This window comes from Rhinatrema bivittatum, chromosome 3 (genome assembly GCF_901001135.1).
Source record: "Rhinatrema bivittatum chromosome 3, aRhiBiv1.1, whole genome shotgun sequence".
In the NCBI taxonomy this organism is placed as follows: domain Eukaryota; kingdom Metazoa; phylum Chordata; class Amphibia; order Gymnophiona; family Rhinatrematidae; genus Rhinatrema; species Rhinatrema bivittatum.
In genome coordinates this window covers 449,564,087-449,590,464 of record NC_042617.1, presented here as the reverse complement: position 1 = coordinate 449,590,464, position 26,378 = coordinate 449,564,087, and the positions used below count along the sequence as shown (strand labels likewise).

At 42.5% G+C, this 26,378-nt stretch overlaps 1 protein-coding gene across 6 annotated transcripts in view; it reads right to left on the bottom strand.

The window, feature by feature from the left end:
- HPCAL1 (hippocalcin like 1) overlaps nt 1-26,378 on the bottom strand; it is a 375,495-nt gene that overhangs the window by 11,521 nt on the left and 337,596 nt on the right. For all 6 annotated transcript variants that reach the window (XM_029595867.1, XM_029595871.1, XM_029595869.1 and 3 more), the window contains one exon: nt 9,054-9,453. In XM_029595867.1, coding sequence (XP_029451727.1) covers nt 9,054-9,431 — 378 coding nt within the window. In that variant the 5' untranslated portion in view covers nt 9,432-9,453. The remainder of the gene's footprint in view (nt 1-9,053; nt 9,454-26,378) is intronic.

Below are 26,378 nucleotides of genomic sequence, written 5' to 3'. Positions count from 1 at the left end.
AGACTTACCTTCCTCTAATTGCTTGCTTCAGTAGAAGTGGCTGATCTGCTTACCTTCTCTATTTACTCTCGCTTTCTTTCTTTCTTTATTTTTTTTTTTAAAGCTTTAATAAGCCAATTTGGGGTGGGGGTGGGGATGGCAGGAGAGACAACTTCAAACAGAAGCTCCTCCTGAGCCCAAAACAAGCTCTACCAAACTCCTTCTAGAGCTGGGAGCCTTTCACAGGGCTTGCTTAACTGAGAGACATCAGTAGCACTAGAAGCCCACAATTTGCTGTTAATAAAGCAGAAAGGGCTGAAAAATGCAGAACTGCTCATAAATTCTCCAACAGTCAGGGCCAAGGCTGAAGTCTGAGAGTCAAGTTCCTGCTGCACCAAACAAGTACACCCTGCCATCTACTAGAGACAGAGAATACTGACTTTTTGCTGGAGTTGAACTATGGGAAATACTAGTGGCGTCATGAAAAAAGGTGAATCCTCTATCTTCATCTGCTAGTAGGGGGTGAAAACTGACGTCTGGATTGGTGTAATAGGATGATTAAGGAAGAGTCTATTATATCCTGCTTTCATCTCCTTTAGGGTGATTAAGTGGGGAAATCAAATAAAAGAAATTTAGGTCCCCAAGTATTGCATCATAGGGCTTTTGGTGCTGGTCCTGCACCATTTTGGTGACCTTTTCCCAGACTGCTTCCCCTCTGTTTATGCCCTTTCAGAGGTATGACCTTCCTTTGGTTTCTTGGTTCAGTTCATTTTTCAGCTGAACGTAGAGTAGCATGGGACCCTGGTTTGTGGCAATTCTGCTACCATGACAAATCCTGCAGAATTCTACCTTCTAAAAATCAGGGCATCCAGCCCCAGTTTCTCTCTCCCAAGATATTTACAGTCATTACTTTGTCCTCATCCCTGTCAGCCTTCCTTTACCTGCCACAATCATTCACCCTCTTTCTAAAGTCCTCCACCCTAACCACTACTCTCCCTGTCTCTTTCCCCTATTGCCACTCTATGTGCCTTCTCTCCCTCCTGATAGCTCTTTCATTCTACTGCTGCCAGCAGTACTTCCAGCTGTTGCCGACCACCTAGCTCTGTTTACTAATAGAGAGTTGCACGTCACATTTAATACCTTCAGACATACAGAAGTTAAATCATATGGTTCTGAGTTAGTAAAGAGAATTTACTAACTGTGGTTTGCAGAATTCAATGACAGCTGCAGTAGACTCAGACAGTGTGAGATTTGTGGAGGAGGAATATAGAGATAAGCCAGTCACCCTAAAAAGGAGTGTGCAACTGATTCAAACAGTGCAGGGCCTCAATAATACAAGATAGAAGTCTAACCATGTGATGGCCCCTGCGGTTTTAATGTAAATGCCTGTTAGAACTGCATAGAGGAGAAGAACTGCTATTCTTGATATCGACAATCTGTCTTTGCCTTACAATTTTGCTGGTACTGTACCACCAGACAAAATTTTGCTGATCTTATGGCCATGACAAACTTTGTATCCAGTCATAAGGCACAACTCCATTCATCAGATGTCGTCCAACTTATGTTGTCATCCCCATGAGAATCTGTATACATATATCAAGCTAAGAAGCAGCCATAATTGAAATCAACCTATCCTGAGCCAGTGGATTGTGGTAATCTCCAAATAATATTGACTTTTGAATCATATACATGTGGCCAGACCCTCCAGTCTGCCACTAGATGTCCCTAGGTTCCAGTCTAGGTGTAACCCCCATCCCTGGGGAGAACTGCTACCTGATAAGGTCATAAAAGTATTTGTTTCTATTCTTTGGGGCTGGAACCTTCCAGGCTAGCTTGAACACTGCCTCTTCCTTTCAGGGCCTGGATCCTTTGTGTGTGTGTGTGTGAGAGTGTGTGTGTGAGTGTGTGTGAGTGAGAGTGTGTGTGTGTGTGAGTGAGAGTGTGTGTGTGTGTGAGTGTGTGTGGGATTACTCCCAAGGTCCCAAGTGCTAAGGGTGGCTCTCGTGTGTTTTGTCCTTATCCCTGGGGAAAGGGATACTTGTATGTCCCAATGTGTGCTGGAGGTGGCAAATAAAGTCACTGCGTTAGTGTCCAAAAAAAATCTTTACTGTTGAAATAAGAAAGATGGCACAACACACTGTGTACAGCACAATAGAATCTTTCTGGAACTCATTACTGGATGATTTAAAAGCAGAACAGTCTTTGATGAGGTTCCGTAAGCTGCTAAGATCCTGGGAACCAGTAACCACTAGATGGAGTGCTTCAATATTAGGACACAAGAGATGAACATTCATTCTAAGGCAAGGGTCCTAGACTTCAGGAAAGTTAACTTTCTCCAAATTGGGGGGGTGGGGGGGAATATCTCAAGTTGTTGTTAGCTGGATGGGAGAATCTAGGGGAAGTAGAAGGGCCTGTGAGAAAAACTAAAAGGAGATGATATAAGGGCAACTACATTTTTGTTAGGAAAATAAATAAAGGTAAGAGGAAAAAGGGGCAGTTAAGGTTTTCTAAAGAAACAGATAAAAAGGTAAGGGAGAAAGGATTAGAATTCATAAATAACAAGAGATCGCAGAAAGAGGAAGACAGGTCACAATATCTGGAAAAAATTAAGAGAAGCTGGGAAAGTAGTCAGGAATGTGAAAATTCAAATAGAAGAAAAAATAGCAAATACGGTAAAATGGGGGACAAGACTTTTTTTTTTTTAAGATATGTTAAGTGATAGAAGTGCAAAAGTGGCATTGTGAGACTCAAAGGTGAAAGGGAGGAATATGTAGAGGCTGAGGAGGAAAAAGCAAAATTGCATAACATATTTCTGTGCTGTGCTCACTGTGAAAGGGCCTGGAGCAGGACCACATAATACAAACACAAATAAGATTGGAAGGGAGGTAAACCTCAATCGATTTTCAGAACAGTGTGTTCGCAAGAAACTAACTAAAGTATATAAGGTGATGGGGCTGGATGGGATACATCCGAAGGTACTAAGGGAACTTAGAGATGTCCTGGCAGCTCTGCTGGAACAACTTTTCAATGCTTCTTTGGAGTCTGGAGTAATTCCGGAGGACTGGAAAAGGCAGATGTAGTTCCTATTCATAAAAGTGGAAGTAAGGAGGCTGGAAACTACAGGCCAGTTAGTCGGACCTCTGTGGTGAGCAAACTAATGGAATCACTGCTAAAAAAAAAAGAAGAGAAAAGTGCAATTTTTGGAATCAAATGGATTGCATGATCCGACGCAGCATGGTTTTACCAGAGGTAAGTCTTGTCAGATGAATTTGATACATTTCTTTGGATTAGGTGACCAGCGAGTTGGATCAAGGGAGAGCGCAAGATGTAGTGTACTTGGATTTCAGCAAAGCCTTTATCACAGTTCTGCACAGAAAACTTATATTTTTACGCCTTTGATATGGATCCTAGAGTAACTGACTGGGTTAGAAACTGGCTGAGCAGGAGGTGACAAAGGGTGGTGGGTAAATAGAGTTTTCTCTGAGGAGGGGGATGTTACTAGCTGTGTACCTCAGGGATGGATCCTTGAACCGGTTCTTTTCAACATTTGAGTCACATAATGGAAGGATTGTTGGGAAAGGTTTGTCTTTTTGCTGACGACACCAAAATCTGTAACAGACTGGACATCCAGGAAGGTGTGGAAAACATGAGGAGGGATTTAGCGAAGCTCAAGGAATGGTCTAAGGTCTGGCAGCTAAGATATGAATGTTAAAAATTGTATCTGATGATGTTATGGTGGCCAAACAGGCGATTAAAGCGATGGTAAAAGCCAGAAAGATGCTTGGCTGCATAGGGAGAGGATTGGTCAGCAGAAAAAGGGAGGTGATATTGCCCTTGTATAGGTCCATGATGAGACCAGATTTGGAATACGGTGTATAATTCTGGAAACCGCACCTTCAAAAGGATATAAACAGGATGGAGTTGGTTCAGAGGGTGGCTACTAAAATGGTCAATGGTCTTTGTTCTAAAGCATATGGGGATAAACTTAAAGATCTAAACATGTATACCCTAGAGGAAAGGTGAAATAGAGGAGATATGATAGAGACATTCAAATATATCAAAGATTTCCATGCACAGGAAGTGAGCCCTTTTCAATGGAAAGGAGGCTTCAGAAAAGGGGGTCATGAGATGAGGTTGAAAGGGGGTAGACTCGGGACAGAGTAACCTTAGGAAATATTTGTTTACAGAGAGGGTGGAGGATGTGTGGAACAGCCTTCCCAGTGGAAGTGGTAGAGATTAAAACAGTATCTGATTTCAAGAAAGCATGGGATAAATTAAAGGGGGATCTCTAAGGAAGTGATGAGAATTATAAAGCTAAATTAATTGGACGCATGGGCAGACTGGATGGGCCACACGGTCTTTTTCTGCCGACATGTTTCTATTTGTTTGAGCAGACTTTTAAATGACCTAGTCTGATGTTCATTACTTTTTCTATATATTGAACATACTCAAAGAGGAAGGGGGTAGAACTAGACGGTGGGTTCTGCAGAGTGTTCATGTTTGTTATATTAGTGTAAAACAGCTGTAATCTGTAATTAACGTAAATTCAGCCCATTTGTACCCTACTTAAGATTAATCACCATTGTACCCTGCTTTGAGTGAAAGTTCGCTTTCAAAGAGACGGCTAATACATTTTAATACATAATAAACGAGTATAAAAAAAAACACGGAACTTCAGTGCCCATTTTCTTTACTCACATGCAGGCCGATACAGTACAGTGCGCTCCGGAGCGCACTGTTAGCTGGCATTTGGACGTGCGTTTGACGCGCTAGCTTTACCCCTTATTCAGTAAGGGGTAATAGTGCGTCCAAAACGCGCGTCCAACCCCCCCGAACCTAATAGTGCCCGCAACATGCAAATGCATGTTGATGGCCCAATTAGTTATTCCCGCGCGATTCAGAAAGGAAAATGTGCAGCCAAGCCGCACATTTTACTTTAAGAAATTAGCGCCTACCCAAAGGTAGGCGTTAATTTCTCCGGGCACCAGGAAAGTGCACAGAAAAGCAGTAAAAACTGCTTTTCTGTGCACCTTCCGACTTAATATCATGGCGATATTAAGCCTGAGGTCCCAAGAGTTACAAAAAGTTTAAAAAAAAAAATTTGAAATCGGCCCCTCGGCTCGAAAACCGGACGCTCAAGTTTGCTGGCATCCGGTTTCAGAGCCCATGGCTGTCAGCGGGCTTGAGAACAAACGCCGGCAAAATTGAGCTTCGGCTGTCAAACCCGCTGACAGCCACTGCTGTCTAAAAAGAGGCGCTAGGGACGCGCTAGTGTCCCTAGCGCCTCTTTTTGCCGCGGACCCTAATTTAAATAAATTAATTTAGTGAATTGCGCGCACAGGAGAGTGGCCTGTGCGCGTGCCACTCTCCCGCGACTTTTACTGTATCGGCCCGATAGTAAATAAAAACTGTTGTGATGCAGTAAGCTAAGGATATGCTAATGATTCAGGAATTTAAAAAAAAGTGCACTAAACCGAAAATGGAGACATGTTTAGCGCTCACGTTTTCTACACAGAAAGCGAGTATTATGGATACAAAGTGTTTTATGTGCTGAAAACACAGCTTGTGCACAAAGCATAATCTCTACACAGAAATCCCAAATACAGGAGCCCCACACCACAAATAAGTTCAGCCCCACAGAGTAACACTAACCCTAGAAACTTTGCTCCACCTCTGAGCAAGAGTTAAATTTCCAGCATTAAGAAAACATGCCTACATTAATCTGCACTGGGGATTAATAGCTAACACCATGATCTACCTAGGATTTACATGGAGGAGCACTAAGTCGTGTGCACATTTTTGTGCACTAACTCCCTACTAAGCCAGGAATAAAGTTGGGTGGACAAAAATCTGCACACAGCAGAGCGCAAAGTCTTATATCGGCTTCACAGTTTGTAAATGCTTTGGGACAACTTTGTGACTATATGATAGGTGTGAGTGTCTAACTCTGGTCCTCAACAGCCACAAACAGGTCGGGCATTCAGGATATCCCCAATGAATATGCATGAGCTAACTTTACTTGTGCTGCCTCCATTGTATGAAAACTCTCTCATGTATATTCATTGCAGATATCCTAAAACCAGACCTATTTTTAGGTTCTTGAGGACTAGAGCTGGCCACCCCTGCTATGTGTATGATCTTGTGTAGCCTAGACTCAGTGTTCATATACTGATTGTGTGGTGTATATATATATAAATAAATAACCCAGGTCAGAACATAGAAAAGCCATGTCATTCTTTGCTTAGAAATAGTTTGTTAATTGTTTTGAAAACAGAATGAAAATCATCAAGCTTGGTAGAAAGATGCATACAATGAAGTTAGAAATGAAAAAACTAACATATGGCAGAGGAGAAAGGAAAAAGTAATTTTTGGTTCAGAATAGCATATAATGTGTGGACTGAAATGGTATTTTTGTTCCTACCTAGAAAGTTTTCTTTTTCTGAGGGTTCAATCACACAAATCATCTTGCAGCAGCAGTACAGGGAGAGAGAACAACTGGGAGGAGGTCAATTTGTGTTTGGGGAAGCCGTGATGGGCTTAATTTATTAGTCAGCGCTGGTAGAGGGACTAGAGTTATTACAGACGCAGCAGCCTTTAAAAGCAGAGTGACTGAAAATTGATAGTAGCGCACCAGCTCCATTTCACCAGACTGAACCAGTTATGTAGATATTTTTATTTATTACATGCTTAAAGCCAAGATGCTCTAAATGTGATACATGATAAACTTCCAGAAAATGGAATTATAGCAATTCAATCATGAAAAGGTGGCCAATTATATTTTAGGAAGGAACTGGCCTGTTACTCTCGATAGCAAGTTTCCTCTGTTGTAGAAAGCATGGCCATGTACCTGAATGAGAGCATCTTTCCAAATCTGACCTGCTGCAGTCCATTAATGAATTATCACAGCTATTGCTTTCAACTATTTTTTTTTCTTCTTTAACAATGTTATATCACCCTGTCCCCAGCACGGTTGGGTGGCAGCACCCAAAACAGGGGCGTAGCCAGAGCTTCTTTTTTTCTTTTGGAGGGGGGGGGGGGGGGCAGGGACAAGGGATCCAAATGTTTACATGAATGGGGCACTGTTGCCATCTCCCTGCCATGCTCCCACCGCTTACACCATCCTATGTGGGTTTTCACTGAAGTGGCTACAAAACTCAATTTTTGGAAACACTATCTCAGGTCTCTTACCCCTCTCCCTGCCCTGTCTCTGTTTCTCATTCTATGTGGTTAATGTAGCTACTTTATATAAGGGTTAATTTCTCAGTCTGCTGAAAAGCAATTGTGTAAATAGGCTTCCAGTCTTCCACTCAGCCCAGGCACTCCTGAAAATGTAAGGGGCCGAAGTGTGTGTGTGTGTGTGTATATATGTGTGTGTGTGTGTGTGTGTATATGTGTATATGTGTATATATGTGTGTGTGTGTGTGTATATATGTGTGTGTGTATATATGTGTGTGTATGTGTGTGTGTATATATATGTGTGTGTATATATGTGTGTGTATGTGTGTGTGTATATATGTGTGTGTGTGTGTGTGTGTATATATATGTGTGTGTGTGTGTGTGTATATATGTGTGTGTGTGTGTATATGTATATATGTGTGTGTGTGTGTATATGTATATATGTGTGTGTGTGTGTGTGTGTGTGTATGTGTGTGTGTGTGTGTATATATGTGTGTGTGTATATATGTGTGTGTGTATATATGTGTGTGTGTGTGTGTGTGTGTGTGTGTGTGTGTGTGGGGTTAATGCCTGCCAAAAATAAACTGACTTTGATGGCCTCAAACTTTTACATGTTTTGCCCAAGGGTAGTAGTGTTGCCCAGTTCAAGTTATCCCCTTTAAAGGTGCAGGGGGGATCATGGACTGGCAGTGATTTCAGTGTCTCCTGTACCTTTAAGGGACAGACTCAGATGGAACATGAGCCTACTGCTAGGGGTGGGGGCCTGAGCCAGCAGAGGCCCCCCAAAGCCCCCCCATGGTATGCAATAGGCATTAACCTCCTCCCAGTAATCGATCTCAGCCAAAAGGCCAAGAAGGGACTGCCCTCTTCTCACAGCTCAAAACCCTCAAGTGCAGAATCAAGAAAAGTGTTTGATTCTACTCTTGATCTTAGGCAGAAGGCCACAGAGGAGATTCATTGCTTAGCATTTCTTCTTACTGATCATTAGTCCAACTTCTGTTCAGTTACAAAAATCTGACACTCTCCTCTATCATGGTGTGGGCAGAGATCAGAGAGAAAAAAAAAAATCAATGAGAGCCAGTCTCAGAACAAATGAGTTTCTAGGTTTCTGTTTTTTTGCCTTCTACAAGTGATGAAGCTTAGTGCACTTCTGCTATAATTTTTTTCTCTTTAAATACTGGAGATTTTTTTTATGCTAATACCATCAGAAAGTTAGCTAAATGGACTATAAAAAACATGGGTATGGGAGAGAGGAAATTATAAAAGACTACTGAGAAATGGAGTGGTAGAATTGGTCAAAGGTCACATAACCATGTGGTTAAATTCCAATTATCTTAGTCACAGAGATTTCACTGACCCACGTCTTCAACAATGGCTAGTTTAAGAGGTTTCTCCAACACATCGATGGTTTGTAAATGCAATCAGACATTTCTAGGTGTGCAGTAAAAATAGATTTTACAGTAATTTCTGTGGAGATGTATGACACTAGTCCACCGGTCTTCGCTTCCAGTCCTCGAGGGCTGCAAACAGGTCAGGTTTTCATGATACCCCTAATGAGCACGCAGTGGATAGATTTGCATACAACTGAGATAATATGCATGCAAATCTCATGCATCACACACTTGGGGGCAGGAATAAAATCTGTTCATAGCTTCCCGAATGTTCAGAAATACATAAAGTCAAATAATTTAGAAACCGTAGCAGCTCTGATGGTCTCTTAACTGACAGTTTTCTCTTTCCTTTATCGTGGATGCAGTTTTTTTTATTCATTGTAAAAATTAAACCATCGTTTCCCAATTGTACATGCCAGGAAGGGGATGGAGAGTTGAGTGGTCAAAATTTGTCTTCAGAAGCAAGATGTGGTCAGATTAAAAACCAAAAATAAATTAAATTCTTACCTGCACAATTTCTAGCATTTCGCCCCGACTTATATAGCCATTTCCGTCAAGATCGTACATGCTAAACGCCCACTTCAGTTTCTGTTCAAGCTTTCCTCGGGAAGTGACGCTCAATGCAATTATAAATTCCCGAAAGTCAATAGTCCCATCACCATTGGTATCAAACGTGCGAAACACATGCTCTGCAAACTTGGAGGCGTCTCCATAGGGGAAGAAATTTGCATATATCTTTTTGAACTCCTCAACAGTTAAATGGCCAGTCGGGCAATCTTTCAGAAAGCCTTTGTACCACTCTTGGAGCTCGTGGTCCGTGAATTCGGTGTTTTCTCGAAGATCCTGCAGCACCTCAGGACGGAGCTTACTGTTCTGCTTCCCCATCCTGTTCTCCGCAGTTAAAAATCTGAAAATTGTAAAAGAGACAAGAGCTTTAACCTCATTTCCAGGGTCTGGCATCAAATTACACTGTGTTAATGGAGGTTTTTTCCACTCAATTAACATTGCCCATGTCTAAGCATCCTGGTCTCATTATAAAAGTGTCCTCTTGTTCTGTTTTACTATATTTGTAGTGACTAGCTATACATGCACTATTGTGGCTGGGATGGGAGGAATGGAGGAAAAATCACTTCCATAGAAAGATGTTTAAGGGAAGATTTTATTCTCAGTGCCAGACCAAGCATTCACTAAACACGGCTGAAAACTAATTCACTTCAAGTAGAGTGATCCTTGCATTTCACGTGCTGAACCACAAAGTGGCAATCATTGGTAAAAGACTGTTCACAGAACAACATTTTTGGGGGTAAGACGTTCCTACAACCATATGCATTCGTTTATGGGCATCCCGCTCTCAGGATCGTAGAGTTCCAAGGTTTTTATCTGTCACAGGCAAAAATGTACCGGTAAGATGATTTTTTTTGTTAAATATTTTTTTACCACTTAGTTTTCTCCTGTTCCTTTATGCTTTCAGCTCAATTGAAACCAGGATTGGCACCATGACCCTTCAATTCATATCTACTCAGGAATATATATATTTTTTTTACACTGTCATCAATGTGCCTGGTTTGGTCATTGCAATGACATTCCTGTCAGCGTGTGTGTGAGTGTGAGTGAGTGTGCGTGTGTGGGGGGCATGCACTGGATGTCCTTCTGGAACTCTGCAACCATGGGTCCTGAGTCTGGCCACAACTCTTTAAGCCTACCCCCTCCCCCTTCGGGGGGGCCACAGACACTGCCTCCACCGTATCCCCAGCCCTGGCCAATGCAGGGACCGGAAGACCTGATAAAGATTTTCTGCATGACCGTGATCGGACGTCTGCTGCCAGGGCAGTCCACACCTTAGATTTTAATCTTTGTATTCTCTTTCTAAGCCTCAACCACGTTCACTGGGATAGAGGAGAGGAACGTGGTTCAGCACTGCTCCATTAATAGGAGCTACAGTTCATCCACAATGCCAGACAACATTCGAGCAATGAAAGCTCTTTCCAGCATCTTCAACTGTATCATCGTACTACTTTTATCCTACTCCAAAGATAACTACAGGCTGCAGCAGAAAGATTCAAGACAAGCAAAAGCTTTTAAAAATAGGATGCCAAAATATCAATGAATCACCTTAAATGTTTAGAATCAAAGAGATAGTATAATCTTATGTGGATTTGGAAACAAACACTATTCCAAACTTAAGGACTGTATGCATCAAAATGAACCAAATAGAGATTCATGATGTAGGATTTTTTTTTTGGCTGCTAATAAAGCATTAAAGGATTTTGAATAAGAATTTTACATGCACTCTGGACCAGTGCATCAGTAGTATACACTTCAAAGGCAAGATGTTTAATCAAGTTCTACTGCTTTTGAATACAAGAAGTGCTCTCTGAAATTAAGAGGTGCCTGTCAGCACAGAAACCATTTTTCTTTACCTGTCCAATGCTACCTTCCACCTGCTTAAGCTGCCCAGAGAGTAACATACACATCCCCTGTGCAAGTCCACGTTCCGAGTATGAGGTGGTGACATTTTCCTCATGTAAACCCTTCTAGGGTTTACATAAGGGTTTACAAGGTCTAGTAAACCCTTCTAGGGTTTTTTATAGTCCATGTCTAGTAAACCCTTCTAGGGTTTACTAGACATGGACTATAAAAAACATGGGTATGGGATAGACATAGAGCTCTTGTTAAAATGTGGAACTTGTTGAAAAGTGAAACTTTCTAGTAAAGGGAGGTGTAGGTGGGAGCTTAGGTAGTAAAGAGGATGAGTTTTAGGAGTATTATAAAGAAGAGTTGCTTACCTGTAACAGGTGTTCTCCCAGGACAGCAGGATGTTAGTCCTCACATATGGGTGACATCATTGATGGAGCCCTATCACGGAACACTTCTGTAAAAGTTTCTAGAACTTTGACTGGCACACTGAGCATGCCCAGCATGCCAACAACCCTGCATCCAGCAGGAGTCTCCCTTCAGTCTCGTTTGTAGCAAATAATACGAGCAGGAAGGAAGTTGTGTTATTAAAATGGAAACAAATTACGCAGGACAGATTGGCCAAAGATAGAATCCTGTCTGCCAGCCTTGTCAAGACAATAATGAGCTGCAAAGGTGTGGAGAGAGCTCCATGTGGCAGCTCTGCAGATGTCAGCAAGAGGTACAGAATGGAGGTGTGCTACAGACGTTGCCATGGCTCTTACTAAATGCGCTCTAACATGTCCCTGTAGCGGAAGGCCTGCTTGTTGGTAGCAGAAGGTAATACAGTCCACCAGCCAGGTGGACAGGGTCTGCTTGCCCACTGGAATTCCCAGTTTGGTTTTATCGAAGGAGACAAACAGTTGGGTAGACTTCCTATGGGCTGCAGTGCAGTCCAAATAAAAAGCGAGCGCATGTTTACAGTACAAGGAATGCAGGGCCCGCTGACCTGGGTGAGAGTGAGGTTTTGGAAAAATTGTGGGTAGTATTATGGATTGATTTAAGTGGAAGTCAGACACTATCTTTGGCAAAACTTGAGGATGAGTGAGGAGTACCACACGATCGTGGAGAAATTTTGTGTAAGGTGGGTATGTTACCAGCGCCTGTAGCTCACTGACTCTGCGAGCCGATGTTAAGGCAAGTAGAAAGAGCACTTTCCAAGTGAGATGACGGAGCTCACAGGAGTGTAGGGGCAAGAATGGAGGTCGCATGAGCTGTGCTAGCACAACATTGAGGTCTTATGCTGGAACCGGAGGATGCAGTGGAGGCTTTAGTTGTAGCAGAGATTGGGGCATTTCCTATACCTTTGTGGTAAGCGGCTATGGCGCTGACATGCACTTGGATGGAGAAAGTTTGTAGGCCAGACTCCGAGAGGTACCAGAGGTAGTCCAGGAACCTTGTTGTGGGGCAGGAAAAAGGATCTATTTCCTTTGACGTGCACCAGAAGGAGAATATTTTCCATTTGGAGCGATAAGATTTCCTAGTAGAAGGCTTTCGTTAAGCTATGAGGACCTGGGACACATTGTCAGAAAGGTTAAGGAATTGTAGTATCAATCTTTCAACATCCATGCTGTCAAGAGACAGGGAGTGGAGGTTTAGATGACTCAACAGTCCGTTGTTCTGCGTTATTAGAGTTGGTTGCTATACTGAGAGGTCACGCAGGATGGGAAACCAAACCTGCCGCGGCCAGTGAGGGGCTATGAGGATCATTGTGCCCCGGTCCTGCCGCAGCTTTACAAGAGTCTTGCTGATGAGTGGAAGTGGAGGGTAGGCATATAGAAGACCTATTGTCCATGAGTGGGCGAAGGCATCCCTTGGTGGTGTCTTGTGGCTGCGGTGTAGAGAGTAGAAATTGTCCACTTTGCAGTTGTGAATTGACGCAAAGAGGTCTATGTGCGAGTGGCCCCACTGATGGAAAATTTGGTTCGCTACAGTGGGATCTAGGGATCATTCGTGGGGATGAAAGGTCCGGCTGAGATTGTCCGCACCCGCCAAATAGGTTGCTCTCAGTAGCATGGAATGGGAGAGCGCCCAGGCCCAGATCTGCGCCGCCTCCTGGCATAGCAGGTAAGAGCCTGGGCCCCCTTGCTTGTTGAGGTACCACATCGCTATCTAGTTGCCTGTTTGTATTAGGATTATCTTGTTGGACAGGCAATCCTAGAAAGCGAAGAGGGCATAACGAATTGCCCAGAGCTCCAGAAAATTTATCTGTGTTTTGCTTCTGCTGTAGTCCAGGTTCCCTGGGTTTGGAGGTTGACGACATGGGCTCCCCAACCCAGGTTGGAGGCATCTGTTAGTGTAATTTGAGATTGGACTCCTGTATCCATCAACCTAGTGAGAGACAAAGCTGGCTGGTGATGTGGACAATGTAGGACATGTGTTGATGTGATTGGGACCACTGGAACTTTAAAGTCCATTGTGTTACTCTCATGGCTAGTTGAGCCATTGGGGTAACATGAACCGTGGACGCCATGTGACCTAGCAAGATTAGTAGGTGTCGAGCAGTAGTGGTTCGGCGAGTTTGTAGTGCTTTGGCCAAGGTTGATAATGTGCATGCTCAGTCCTTTAGGAGGAACGCTTTGGCTTGGATGGTATTTAGATCTGCTCCGATGAATAAGAGGGTGCGTGATGGAGTCAGATGTGACTTGGGATAGTTTATGAGAAACCCCAAGGATTGTAGTAGGCTGATGGTAAAATGGAGGGAGTGAAGTACTACCTCCTTGGATGAACCTCTGAGCAGTCAATAGTCTAGATATGGATACACGTGGATGCTGCGTTGTCGCAAGTGAGCTGCTACTATTGCTAAGCATTTTGTAAATATGCAGGGTGCTGATGCTGGGCCGAACAGCAGCACTCTGTATTGGAAATGACTGTAGCCTACTATAAACCTGAGGTATTTTCGATGAGAAGGGTATATGGCAATGTGGGCATAAGCCTCTTGAAGATCTAGAGAGCAGAGCCAATCTCCCTGTTGCAGGAGAGGGAGCATGGTGCCCAAGGTTACCATTCTGAACTTTTCTTTGCAGAGATGTTTGTTTAAGGCGTGTAAGTCCAAGATAGGATGAATGCCGCCTGACTTTTTTGGAATTAGAAAATACAGAGAGTAGAACCCTCGTCCCTACTATAGTCAAGGTACCGGTTCCACAGCATTGGACTGCAGGAGGGTCAAGAGTTCTGCCTCGAGAAGTGGAGTATGGTCGGTCAGACTCCACGCCGGATGTGGTGAAAAGTCCGGTGGTAGCGTGAGGAAGTTCAGATGGTAACAGTGGGCAACCACAGAAAGGACCCATTGGTCTGTTGTAATTGTGTGCCATATGCTGGCAAAGTTGCACAAGCGGCCTCCCACAGGAATGGGTGTGGTAGGCGGAGGTTGACTTCTGCTCTCTAGAAAGGAGTTAAAACCCCCGATGCCTGACCAGTCTGCAGAGCTGGTTGGGCTTTTGGGGTCCTGTGTTGCCGAGGCTGACCTCTTTGAGAGCATCTAGGCTGTCGAGTACAGGATGGAGGAGGGTAATACTTATGTGGCTTATAGGATAGCCTCCTAGGTTCCCGTCTAAAAGACCTCTTGGTGGTAGATGAGAAGTCCGAGGGGAGAGTGGACACTTGACGCGAGGTATCATGGTGATCTTTTAGTTGCGCCACTGTTTCCTGAATTTTGTTGCCAAACAAATTGTCCCCTGTGTATGGAAGTCCTTTCCTGGACTTCCTGGCGTAGGTCAGAAGATTTGAGCCATGCCCAGCGTCTGGTGCTTATGCCTGCTGCTGAAATTCTTGAGGCAGTTTCAAAGATGATGTATGCTGCCCTGACTTCATGCTTTCCAACATTGAGTCCTTTGTGGAGGATTGCAGTGAGTCCCTCTTGAAATTCCTCTGGTAGGGTCTCGGAGAATTCTTCGACTTTCTTCCAAAGATTCCTTGAATACCGAGTCATGTATAGCTGGTAGGCTGCTATACGTGCCATAAGCAAAGATCTGTGGAACACTCTTCATCCAAAGGCATCCAAGGACTTCTGCTCTTTACCAGGAGGGGCAGAAGAATGAGGCCGGGATCTTTTGGCTTTCTTCTGGGCAGACTCAACCACAACAGAGTGGTGGGGCAGTTTGATTTTCTGAAAACCTGGAGCTGACTGAACCAGATATGTGGCATCAGTTTTTCTGTTCACTGGTGGAACTGTGCCAAGGTGCTCCCAGGTACGTTGTAACAAGTCAAGGAGCACTTCATGTACTGGAACTGTCATCACTTCCTTAGGGGCATCAACTGCAATACCTCAAGCATTTTGTGCCTGGCATCCTCCTCAGTTTGTAGTCTAAAAGGGACTGTTTCAGACATCTCTTTAATGAAGTTGGCAAATGTGAGGTCTTCAGGAGGGGAGCGGCGGCGTTCTTCTGGGTGTGATGGCTGTGACAGGAGTTCAGCTGAGTCCTGAGTGTCAGAGGAATCATCACCCTAGGGATCATATGGTGGATCTCCAGCACCATGTGGGCCTTCAGATGGAGGTAGAGGTCCAAATTCAGCTGGATCTGAAGGTGGCACTGATGGGAAGGATGGAGTCACCGAAGCAGGGGGAACCAGCATGGAGGATGGTGATGGCATCTATGGAATTGGCATTTTCGATGGACAGGGTGGTATTAGACCTGATGGTCCTTGAACTGGCTCCAGCATCGGTAAAAATGGTTTCTCATCCAAGGACAATGGAATGGGAATCTGTGTCTGAGGCCTCGGAGGCGCCGATGGCATCAAAGGAACAAGCACCATTGGTAGTGCACCGATCAGATTATCCAAGCGCTCGAGGAGTGGAGCCAGCATGGTAGGCATCGGATCAGGTGCTGGAATGAAAATTGGTGCCAATGGTGATTGGAATCCCCGAAGTGCCTAAAGTACTGCCTCTTGGTAACACAGCGGCCAGGGTTGGAGGCTCAGAAGGCGTTGCCGGAGGGTCCACATGAATCAGTGGAGTATCGGCTCCTGGCACCGGTGCAGGTGGGGAACACCTCGGTGTTCCGGGTCCAGAGGAGGATGGGGCCTCCTCTCCCCAGAACTTCTTGGCCAGTGGCTCAATAGACATCGATGCCAAAGGTTTGTTGGTGGCGGCACTGGAAGAAGGCTCAAGTCTATGTCGATGACTGTGCTTTTCCTGATGCTCAATCCGATCCTTCTCCGGCACAGAGGACGAAGATGTCCATGCATTCGATCGTGAAGATGCTGGTGATGGGCGGTCACCGGTGTCTCGATGGAGCTGAGACGTCGATGGCAACGGAGTCGAAGATGAAGGCTTTCGACCCGATGCACTCTTGGCCAGAGTAGGCAGAGACACCCGCTTGAATATATGTTCCATTTAATCTAAGCGGGCCCGGCGTCCTTTTGGAGTCATCTGGCACAGCTAGTGCACCGTTGAATGTCATGGGTAGGCCCCAAGCACAAGACACAAACGTCATGAGGGTCCATAATGGACATAGTCCTCGGACACTCTGGGAACTTTCGAAAACCGGTCGCCATTTAAAAAAAAAGAAGGGTGGTGCGCTGTCGGTACCTGTCAGGCACAGATGAAAGCACAACCGGGAATCAACTGCAAAGAACGATGTAAAAACTTACCAGCGTTAGCGGAGGTCGGCGGTCGATGGGGGACCCCGGGATGGGGAAAAAAGTTTGAAAGTTTAAAAAAAACATTCCGTGAGGAAACTTTGTGAGGAATTCTCACAGAGCTCCTTAGAACCGCGAGGCTACTGCTGCGTGGGAAAAAAAGAGACTAAAGGGGGACCCCCCTGCTGGATGCAGGGTTATTGGCACGCTGGGCATGCAGAGTGTGCCAAAGTTCTAGAAACTTTGACAGAAGTGTTCCGTGATAGGGCTCCATCGATGTCACCCATATGTGAGGACTACCATCCTGCTTGTCCTGGGAGAAAAGGGCTTCCCAAGAGGGACAAGGCAGGAGTTAAGCAGGAGACTAAGCAGGAGTTCAGAAGTGAACTTGATTGTGAGAGGAGTTTCTGTGATCTGCCTGTGAAGAGAGCAGGTTTCCAGATTCCTGGTTTGCTGGAGGAGCAGAGGGAGCTCGCAAACTGCAGAGTAGGCTAGGACGATAATGATGACCGTAAGATCTAAAGGGACACTCTCTTATTCTGGACAAGCCACAGCTCTTTATTGGGACTGAAAGGAAGGAAAATCCTCAGAGAAGAGTTGAGAGAGCGAAGAGTCTTCATTTTGGACTGCATTCAATTGACCTGAGACACAAGTAACTACTTGAAAATCTGCGATTCTGACTGAGAGGCTGTATTTTACGGTGTTTTTGGAACTTTTAGACCATATGCTATATTTTCTTGCCTTTTCCTGGACTGTGATTCGGACTTTAATATAATTCTTTTTTCTGGTTTGGAGCACAGCTTGGGTGTGGAGTTTTTTTTTTCTTTTGGTATGTGAGTCTCTCCTTGGGCCCCAGAGCAGTGGAAGGAACCCTGGTTCTGGGGAAGCAGACACGTTTTTACCACCTCTGCAGAGCCCAATGATGACCCCCAGTGAAGAGGAAGGGGATGGTGCTGCACATAGAAAAGGAGCTCAAGGGCAAATGTGCATGATACTTAACTTGGAAGAGGCAGCTCAGGGGAAAAATGAGGAAGCACTACCTTACTGAGAGCGCAGGGGTTTTGAAACAGCCTGCCAGATTCAGAGTGCGGTGGTAAAGGTAAAAAAAAAAAAAGGGGGGGGGGTAAGGGAGGAGAATGAAGAGAGATACAGAAAGGTCTGCAATAATAGTATAGTTAGGGGCAACAGGGTGGACCCAGCAGTCCTTATTTACTGACAACTACTTTGCTACTAATTCAAGTATGCTGAGATAGAAAATATATAGACAGAACTGCATGTTTATGTATTTTGTAAACAAATGTGTGTATATTTCTTCACATTTACAACTGGCCCCTCCCTGAAGGCCAAAGGTGAAAGTAAATGAGAAAACAAAATATAAAGCCCCTGACGGGGCACACAAAATATGAGAGATGTCTGATGCCTATTTATAAACTAAGCACCAGTCTCTGTGGCTTCAAAAAATATCCCACTGGACAAGCAGATGGTGTAGTGGACCTGCCACAGAGGCAAAGGTAACATTTTCTAGGCTGGACAGGAAAAGCTCTTTCCCCTCTGATTGCTCCCAACCTTACCTTCAGCATCAATACCAATCTCTGTCAAACCCACACCTTGGATAAATAGGGTATCTTCAAAAGAAAACTTTTTGTTTACAGCCTGGTGATACCAGCAGTCATAGTAAAACTACAATAAAATCACAGCAGTCATAAGGGTACACAGACTTCTTATAGCATTAGTAGCAGCATCAGCAACAAAAACAACAAATCATTTTTCCTCCATAATCATGAAATTGCTAGGGAAAATATCAAATTTATTTCCCCACCCTCCTTTCTTCCCTAAGACCGATTACATCACATTCGTGAGGCATGTGAGGAACACGGGAGCGGTTTGCAGACGGATTATCTTGTAAGTTACTACATCTTTGTTTAGCCCTAATGGAAAGTTATGCTGACTCAATACTCGTTATAATGGGTAATGGATGATATAATAATATGGTTCAAGAAGTGATATAAAGAGTGAAACCTAGGCCTGTTTAGTACCTTGCTTAATGACAAGATCTGTAATTACAGTTGCAACCTGCAGTTTATTTATTTGTTTAATCAATACTTGATCGATACAAAGTAGAATTGATGTTTATCGTGACATTTTAGCTGATGAACAGCCTGATATTTTGTGTCACTGAATCTTGGCTGCTTGAAACTGATAATGTGCTGGTATCTCAATTATGTCCGCCCAATTATAGATTTTTTTTTAAAATCTAAACCACAGATGGCCAAGCAAGAAGGTGGTCTTCTAATCCTATTTAAGAAGACAATTGCTCTATCTTTAGGCAGAATTCATATTTCTGCCCCATATGAAGCATGCAACAAAAGGTGGGGAATTTGTTTATTCTATTGCCCCCAGGCCTAATAGGATAATAATGATTCCATTATAGAAGCTCTAATGGATTTTAAGCTAGGAGCTTAACAGTATCATTGCGTTGGATTTCAACTTCCTCATAGCTTTCCTCTTTCTGCCGCATTTGATCTGCCATGGGAGCTTTAGGATGGGAACAGATGGTTCAAGAAATGGCTCATCACCTTGGCTACATCCTGGATCTTGTTCTTCTAAGTGGAAAGGTTTGTGCTTGTGATTTTTCTGGTGTATCTTGTATTGAGATAACTTGGAGCAACCACTGTTTAATGAAGCTCAGAATATCTATTTCAGATGTTCCTCAGGAGGCAAATGTTTGTAATTCATAGTATTTTAAGCAAGGGCATCTTGATCTTGAAAGCCTATGTTCACAGTGATTACTGCAGATTGCATCTATTCGTACACATGATATCATGAAGGCAGTTACGAGTTGGGATGATTCATTACTAAGTTCAGTTGATTAAGTTCAGTTGATGAAAAATCCCCCATAAAAATTGGTAAGAACCATGAAAGGCACCAAGGCCTCTTAGTTCTCTCACAAATTAGTTTTCAATCATGCCTATGCCAGCTTGAACATTGTTGGTGCAAATTCCATCTTGAGACAGACTTGTTGGCTTATAATCAAAAGTTAAATAGATATAGAGAAGAAATGATTAGACAAAAAAAGGCTTTTGTGTGTATCTAAGCTGCAGATAATGCCACTGTGAACTATTGCGTGCAACGTCTAGACTCACTGCTAGACAAGCATGGCTATAAATCATGAATAATCTTTATGTAAAACACATCCAGAATCTTTTGCCACTTTTTTCTCCAAGAAGCTAAATGACCTAAATGCTCAATTTACAACTTCTAATATCCAAACTGATTCCCAGTTACTGGCAAAAAGATATTATGGGAGTATTTTGAAAGTATTTCCATAGAGGAAACCACTCGGATAGTAAAATCCATGAATAGTGACAATTGTTCATTGAATCCACGTAGTACAGTGATTCTAAAGGTCTGCTGATGCAATTAGGTAACGCCTGCCTAATGGAGCGTCTTTTGCCTCCTTTATTAAAGCAAGCTTCAAGTTTAGTCATAGCTAAACCAAAATCTGATCAAACAGATGTAGTGAACTACCAGCCGACCTCTCTTTTATTTGTGGCAAAGGTAATTAAAGCAGAAGTTCTAGAGCAGCTATACACATTTTTGAATCAATATATTCTGGGGTGGGGATTTAAGATGGCTGACCAGCAGTATGCAGCGTGATGTGCTCCTTTCCCTGTCGATGGGATTTTCTCCATTAGTTGTTTTTTCTTACCGCTAATGGGCCATAAAAGGAAGGCAGGCTTTGTCCGTGCCACCTCCTGTCGGGCCAATGGATGCCCACGTTGCTGCTGGGGAATGAGGCGCTGGAGAATATGGGAGGAGAAGTTGAGTTCCCATCTCTCCCTGGCTCTGCGGCATCTTTGAACCCAGCAGTCAGAACACTGCCAATGGATCCCACTGGAAGTCATGCATCTGCCCTGCGACTGGCCAAGTCGCTGAGTGATGATGTTGAAGTGACTGTTCCAGGGTCAGGTACATGGAGGATCCTGCTGAGACAGCCATTCTTAGCCATGCAAACGTGGGAGACCCCGGTGTTATGCGAGAAAAGTTTGAAGCTTTTGGAGACAATGTAACCATACCACTTAATGCCCTGGCTTCTTCTCCTTTAATGCAAACTGACCAAAGTAATCTTAACCTGGTGAGACCCACTCAGTTCGCTATGGAGTCTATTTGTGACACTATAGAAGGTCTAAGAGCCATTATTGTTTCTCAGCTTTTCCCTTTGGTGGAGAAGAATGTTGAGCTAGAAAAACATGTCTAGTCTTTAGAAGTGTGAACCTGAACTTGGATAAAAAATTATCTAATATACAAACAGAGGTAGACCATGTGAAGCTTGTTCAGGAGACTGTTCACAAGGAGATTTCCTCTCTTTCGGTTAAAATGGAGAACTTAGAAAATATGGTCAGGCGAAAGAACTTATTTTTATAAATTTTCCTAAACAAACATTTCCTTAGGAGGAACTAATGATAAAGAGATATTTGATGGAAGTTTGTGAAGGTACCTGAACAAGCTGTACCACCAGTATCTAAAATATATTATTTACTTCCCTTTAATAAAAAAAGAAAAAGGAAATGAACCTGGATTTCAAGAATTATCTCCTATTTTGGTGGCTGAGAATAACTTGGATATTTCTACTATTTTGGAGACTTCTGATAGTGTTCTGGCTAGACTATCAACATCGATAATTGTCCTTGGCTCTAGAGCCAGATAGAGACTGGCTCTTGAGACTCTTCTTTAGGCATCGGACTGAGCCCTTTATACAACTTAAGGTTAAAGAATTCCCGGACGTTGCAAGGCAGACTCAGAGGAAGCATAGACAATTCTTACTAAGGAGATCTAGGGTTCAACAACTAGGGGCAATATTTTTTCTTAAATTTCCCTGTAAATGTTATATTAAATATAAAGATGTTTCTTATATTTTCATTGAACTCATTATTGATGAAACTGGTTAACTGACTAACGGGCCGATACAGTAAAAATCGCAGGAGAACGGGCGAGCGCCCGCTCTCCCAGCGCACGCACAGGACACTCTCCTGTGCGTGCGATACAGTAATTTAATTTATTTAAATGAGGGCCAGCAGTAAAAAGAGGCATCTGTCAGCAGGTTTGACAGCAGACGCTCAATTTTGCCGGCATCTGTTCTTGAGCCCGCTGACAGCCACGGGTTCGGAAACCGGACGCCGGCAAAATTGAGCGTCCGGTTTTCAACCTGCGAGCCGCAGGCCTATTTCAAATTTTTTTTTCTTTTAACTTTCGGGACCTCCAACTTAATATCGCCATGATATTAAGTCAGAGGGTGCACAGAAAAGCAGTTTTTACTGCTTTTCTGTGCACTTCCCTGGTGCCGAGAGAAATTAATGCCTACCCTTGGGTAGGCGCTAATTTCTTAAAGTAAGATGTGCGGCTTGGCTGCACATTTTACTTACTGAATCGCGCGGGAATACCTAATAGGGCCATCAACATGCATTTGCATGTTGTGGGCGCTATTAGGTTCAGGAGGGTTGGACGCACATTTTCGACGCGCTAATACCCCTTACTGAAACACGCGTCCAATTGCGGGTTAACAGTGTGCTCCACCGGAGCGCACTATACTGTATCAGCCTATAAGTCAGAGCAGTCAGATTTGCTTAAATTATCTCCATCTGTTTCACCATAGTGGGGACCGCTTGATTAGTTCTGTTTATTAATTTCACCATGGGTTTGCTGCAGGTAATTTTTTTCTTTTGTAATTTGTACTTTGAGTTGTGATATTAAATTCCCTTCTTTATTAAAGACGTGGAGTAGAATTGAATATGAATTTGTGATTCTTTTGTCTTGCCTTATTTTTATTTCTTGTTTTTCTTTTCAAGATTTGTGTCTTGAATGCATAAATAAAGTAAAAAAAATACAATATTCTAGATCCATTTTAGTTTGGTTTTAGGCCTAAATACAACACAGATTCTAATGAGATCTTCTCTGGGTGTCATTCCATTTGGTTTTGATAATGGTACAGAGTACTCCATGATGTACCCTCAACCATAGCATTCTTATCTGTCTAGCTCAACTTGGAATCTCAGAAACTGTCCTTGCATGGTTTCGCTTATTCCTGTCTGATCGAATGCAACAAATTAAATATGGATCCCTAACGTCCTTTTGGTATCCTTCAGTGACTGAGGTCCATCAAGTATCGTTATTTGCTATGTTATTTAACATCTATTTAAGGCCAATCTGCAAATTATCTGGTTTAGGCCTTAATTATCATTTGTATGCAGATGACATTCAATTTTTCTTTCAAATCACAGCTGATATAAATACCATGCTCAGTCTTACCACCATCTGAGTGCTGTTAAGAAATGGTTAACAAGTTAACAATTTATCATTTAATTTAACCAAAATTGAGATTACTACATTTAGATTCTCCTCTATTTTCCATTGACCCTTTTGTTTGAAGGATGCATGATTCCTATTGTTAAAGTCAGAAATCTGGGAGTCCTATTTGACTCAGAACTTTTATTTAAAGCTCAAGTTAGAACAGTTGCACAAAAGTTGTTCTTTAAGCTGCAGATATTGTGAATGTTTAAACCATACTTAGAAGCAGATACATTTCAAACAGTTGTGCAAACACTAGTAATATCTGGTTGAGATTTCAGTAATTCTTTTTCTCTCAGGTCTTCCTCAGTCTACGTTAAAGGCTCTCCAAATAATTCAAAATTCTGTGGTATGAATTCTCATGGGGACTATTTGCTTTGAACATATTTCTCCTGTTTTGTATTCATTACACTGGTTGCCGGTAGAATAGAAGGTATGAGATCTTATCAATGATTCATAAGGCACTGAGCAATGAAGCCCCACAATGCATTAGCTTGTTATTAAAAATATATTGGCTGTTGAGAAGTCACAATAGCCATTGTCCGGATGATCTGAATGTGCCTTCCTGTGGCTTGTCAGATTAGGAGAGACTGTTTGCAGTAATGGGCCCAATATTAGGGAATCTACACCCTGATACTCTCTGAAAGGAGATATGCTTTTAAACATTTAAAAAGCATCTAAAAACATTCTATTTAGGGAGGCGTTCAACTTAAATTGTGATTAAACTGTACTGGAAAGGCATCAAGAGCATTAATTAAGCTAGGTGGCTGATAATTTTGATTCTGTATTGGTTTTAGTGTGCGTCATTATTTGTAGCTGTTGATCATCACTTAGGACCTTGGATAAGGCAACATAGAAATTTTTTAAATAAAATAAATTCCACTCACAGCTCTCTTCAAACACAGCTACATCATTACTTATCTCTTAAGGTGGCCCTTCACATTAAAACACATTCCCAAAAGAACAGTAAAAAAAAAGTGTATATTACACACACAAATCTAATCACCCAGGACATCTCCATCCAGGTAAGAAGAATGTCAACATGCACTGACAGAGAGAACTGTAGTAAACAAACATTTTACATATATCCATCAAACCATGCCAAACCTAATTTATAATAATGGTTTACTTGGTACCATTATTTATAACAACACCTAGTATAGTCAGAACGCAGCCGTGAATAGCCAACTTTTAACAAGCTTCCTGAATATTAAGTTATCTTTCAAGAGTCTCAGCTCCTTAGGATGACAAAACCATAACAGAAGGGCCAATAAATGAGACAACCCTTTTCTGAGTATCCACCTATTTCACATCTGACAAAGGGTAACATCAAAAGAACTTCTTGTGAGGTACATTTAGGTGCAACTGTCTCCAGCACAAAATTTTCATAGGCACAGGAGTGTGTCTCTTGCTGCCATGCCTTTATCTGGGCTTGCCACTGTGGCACCACTTGTCCAGTAAAGCTATGCTGAAGCTATAGCAGGAAACTTCTGCACAAGCTCAGCGAGCTCTTGCACACTGGCAGGCTCTATAGCACTCCACCTCCTCCCACATGGACTTCCTGTTATCATGGAAACCCTGTGAGGATGCAGGACGCCACAAGGCCCAGCAGCATGTGAAGACTGGCTGGCTGGCTCTGCACTGAAATTTCCTGCTAGTGTTGCTGCTGCTTCAGGGCCGGGCTGCTCTACAGAACCAGTGCTAGTGATGAAGGAGTGGGGAAATATAAGGAGAGGAAAGGATCTAGATAGGGCTTTGGTCTTCTCACCTCCCATGACTTATTTTGAGGCGGCGAAGAGACAACCATCCTCCTCCAATTACTGATGGGACCCAGGGACACCCCTCTCGATCTGCATAAATAAGCCATTTTTAAATCTGACCGTTGTGAGGACTGCAATGATCTTAAAGGCATATAAGGAGAAAAAGGTATGAAGATATTGCAGCCCCATATCGTTCACTGATCTAAAAATCAGACAGAATTTTGAACTTAGATTGGAAACTAATAGGCAGCCAATACAGGCTACATAATACTGATGTGATATGATCATGAAGGTGTAAATTGAAGAGATGTTGCACTGCGGTATTCTGGATTAGATGTATTCTCTGAAGAAGTTTGTTTTTTTTGGTAAATAATCGTATTTTGATGCCACTAAACCATGAAGTATCATGGCCATATCTTTTTTAGATTGATATAGCCAGAGACTGAACATGTGAAGATGAAAAAACAAAATTCAACTATGAATAGTTGAAGAAAGCTCTGAATAGATGATCACACAAGACTGCATACTCATATAGTTAGTAAGCATGCAATGACCTCTAAAGTTAGAAAAGCTGATTGAAAAAGCATAGAAGGCTCTTAATCCAAAGAATCTCAATTTTATTTTCATTTAGTTTTAACTGATTAGAATTTAACCAAGAAGATACTGAAAGCAAACAGGCATTCATTCTTGCCATACATTTTTGACGAGCCTCATCAATTTAGGGATAACGCTGCACATCATCTGTATACATGTGACAGTTGAAAGCGGCTTTCTTAATCCAGAACATAACTATTGGACACATATGTTAAGTAGGATGGGGAGAGCACTGAACCTTGGGGAACTCCTACATTCAATTTTCAAGAATTTGAGAAATGGCTCCCTAACATGATCTTTTGTCGTCTTCCTTTCAAAAATGAGGTAAAACAATCCAACACATGCCTTTGAATTCCTATCCTCTCTGCACACGATGTAGCAGGATGGTAAGATCCACTATGTCAAAGACTACAGATCTAAGAGGACATCTACTGAATATTGACTTCTGTCAATCCTCTAGCACATTATCTGAACGAGAATGTTCATGTCCTGCAGGATCTGTGAAGGAGAACGTTTTGGAATCAAACCACTGTATCAATCACCTTATAATCAGGATAATCAAAGGAAAATTTAACACAATCCAGGTAGCTTTTGAAGTTAAAATGATCAGATACTTTGAAACTGACAAAAAAAAGGACTCTGTAAAGTCTTAGGGTTCCTAACACATTATAAACAATACAATTCTATTGCTTATCACCTTCTAATCACCCTCAACCCTTCTGCTTCCAACCTTATGATTCACTTATTGCAATCACACTATTATTTTTATTTATTTAATTTATTTTATTATAATATTATTATTATCATACTATTTCTTGGTAAAATGCCATCTTTTGCTCATTTGAATTCTGACCTGAAGAGTATTAGTTCTTGAAAGCTAGTCAAAAAATGTATTATTAGTCCAATAAAAAAAAACACATTACCTTATATATATATTTATATGTTAATCTATATTTTTCTGCCTCTAGGATTTGTGTCAGTTGACCTGCTACAGCCCAGTTTGCATATAAAAGGCAAATTTGTCACTGGTCTATTAGTTAGCAGTTTGAACCAGGTTTGCCTTTTTTTTTTTTTAAATAACTGTCTAATAGCATCCTTT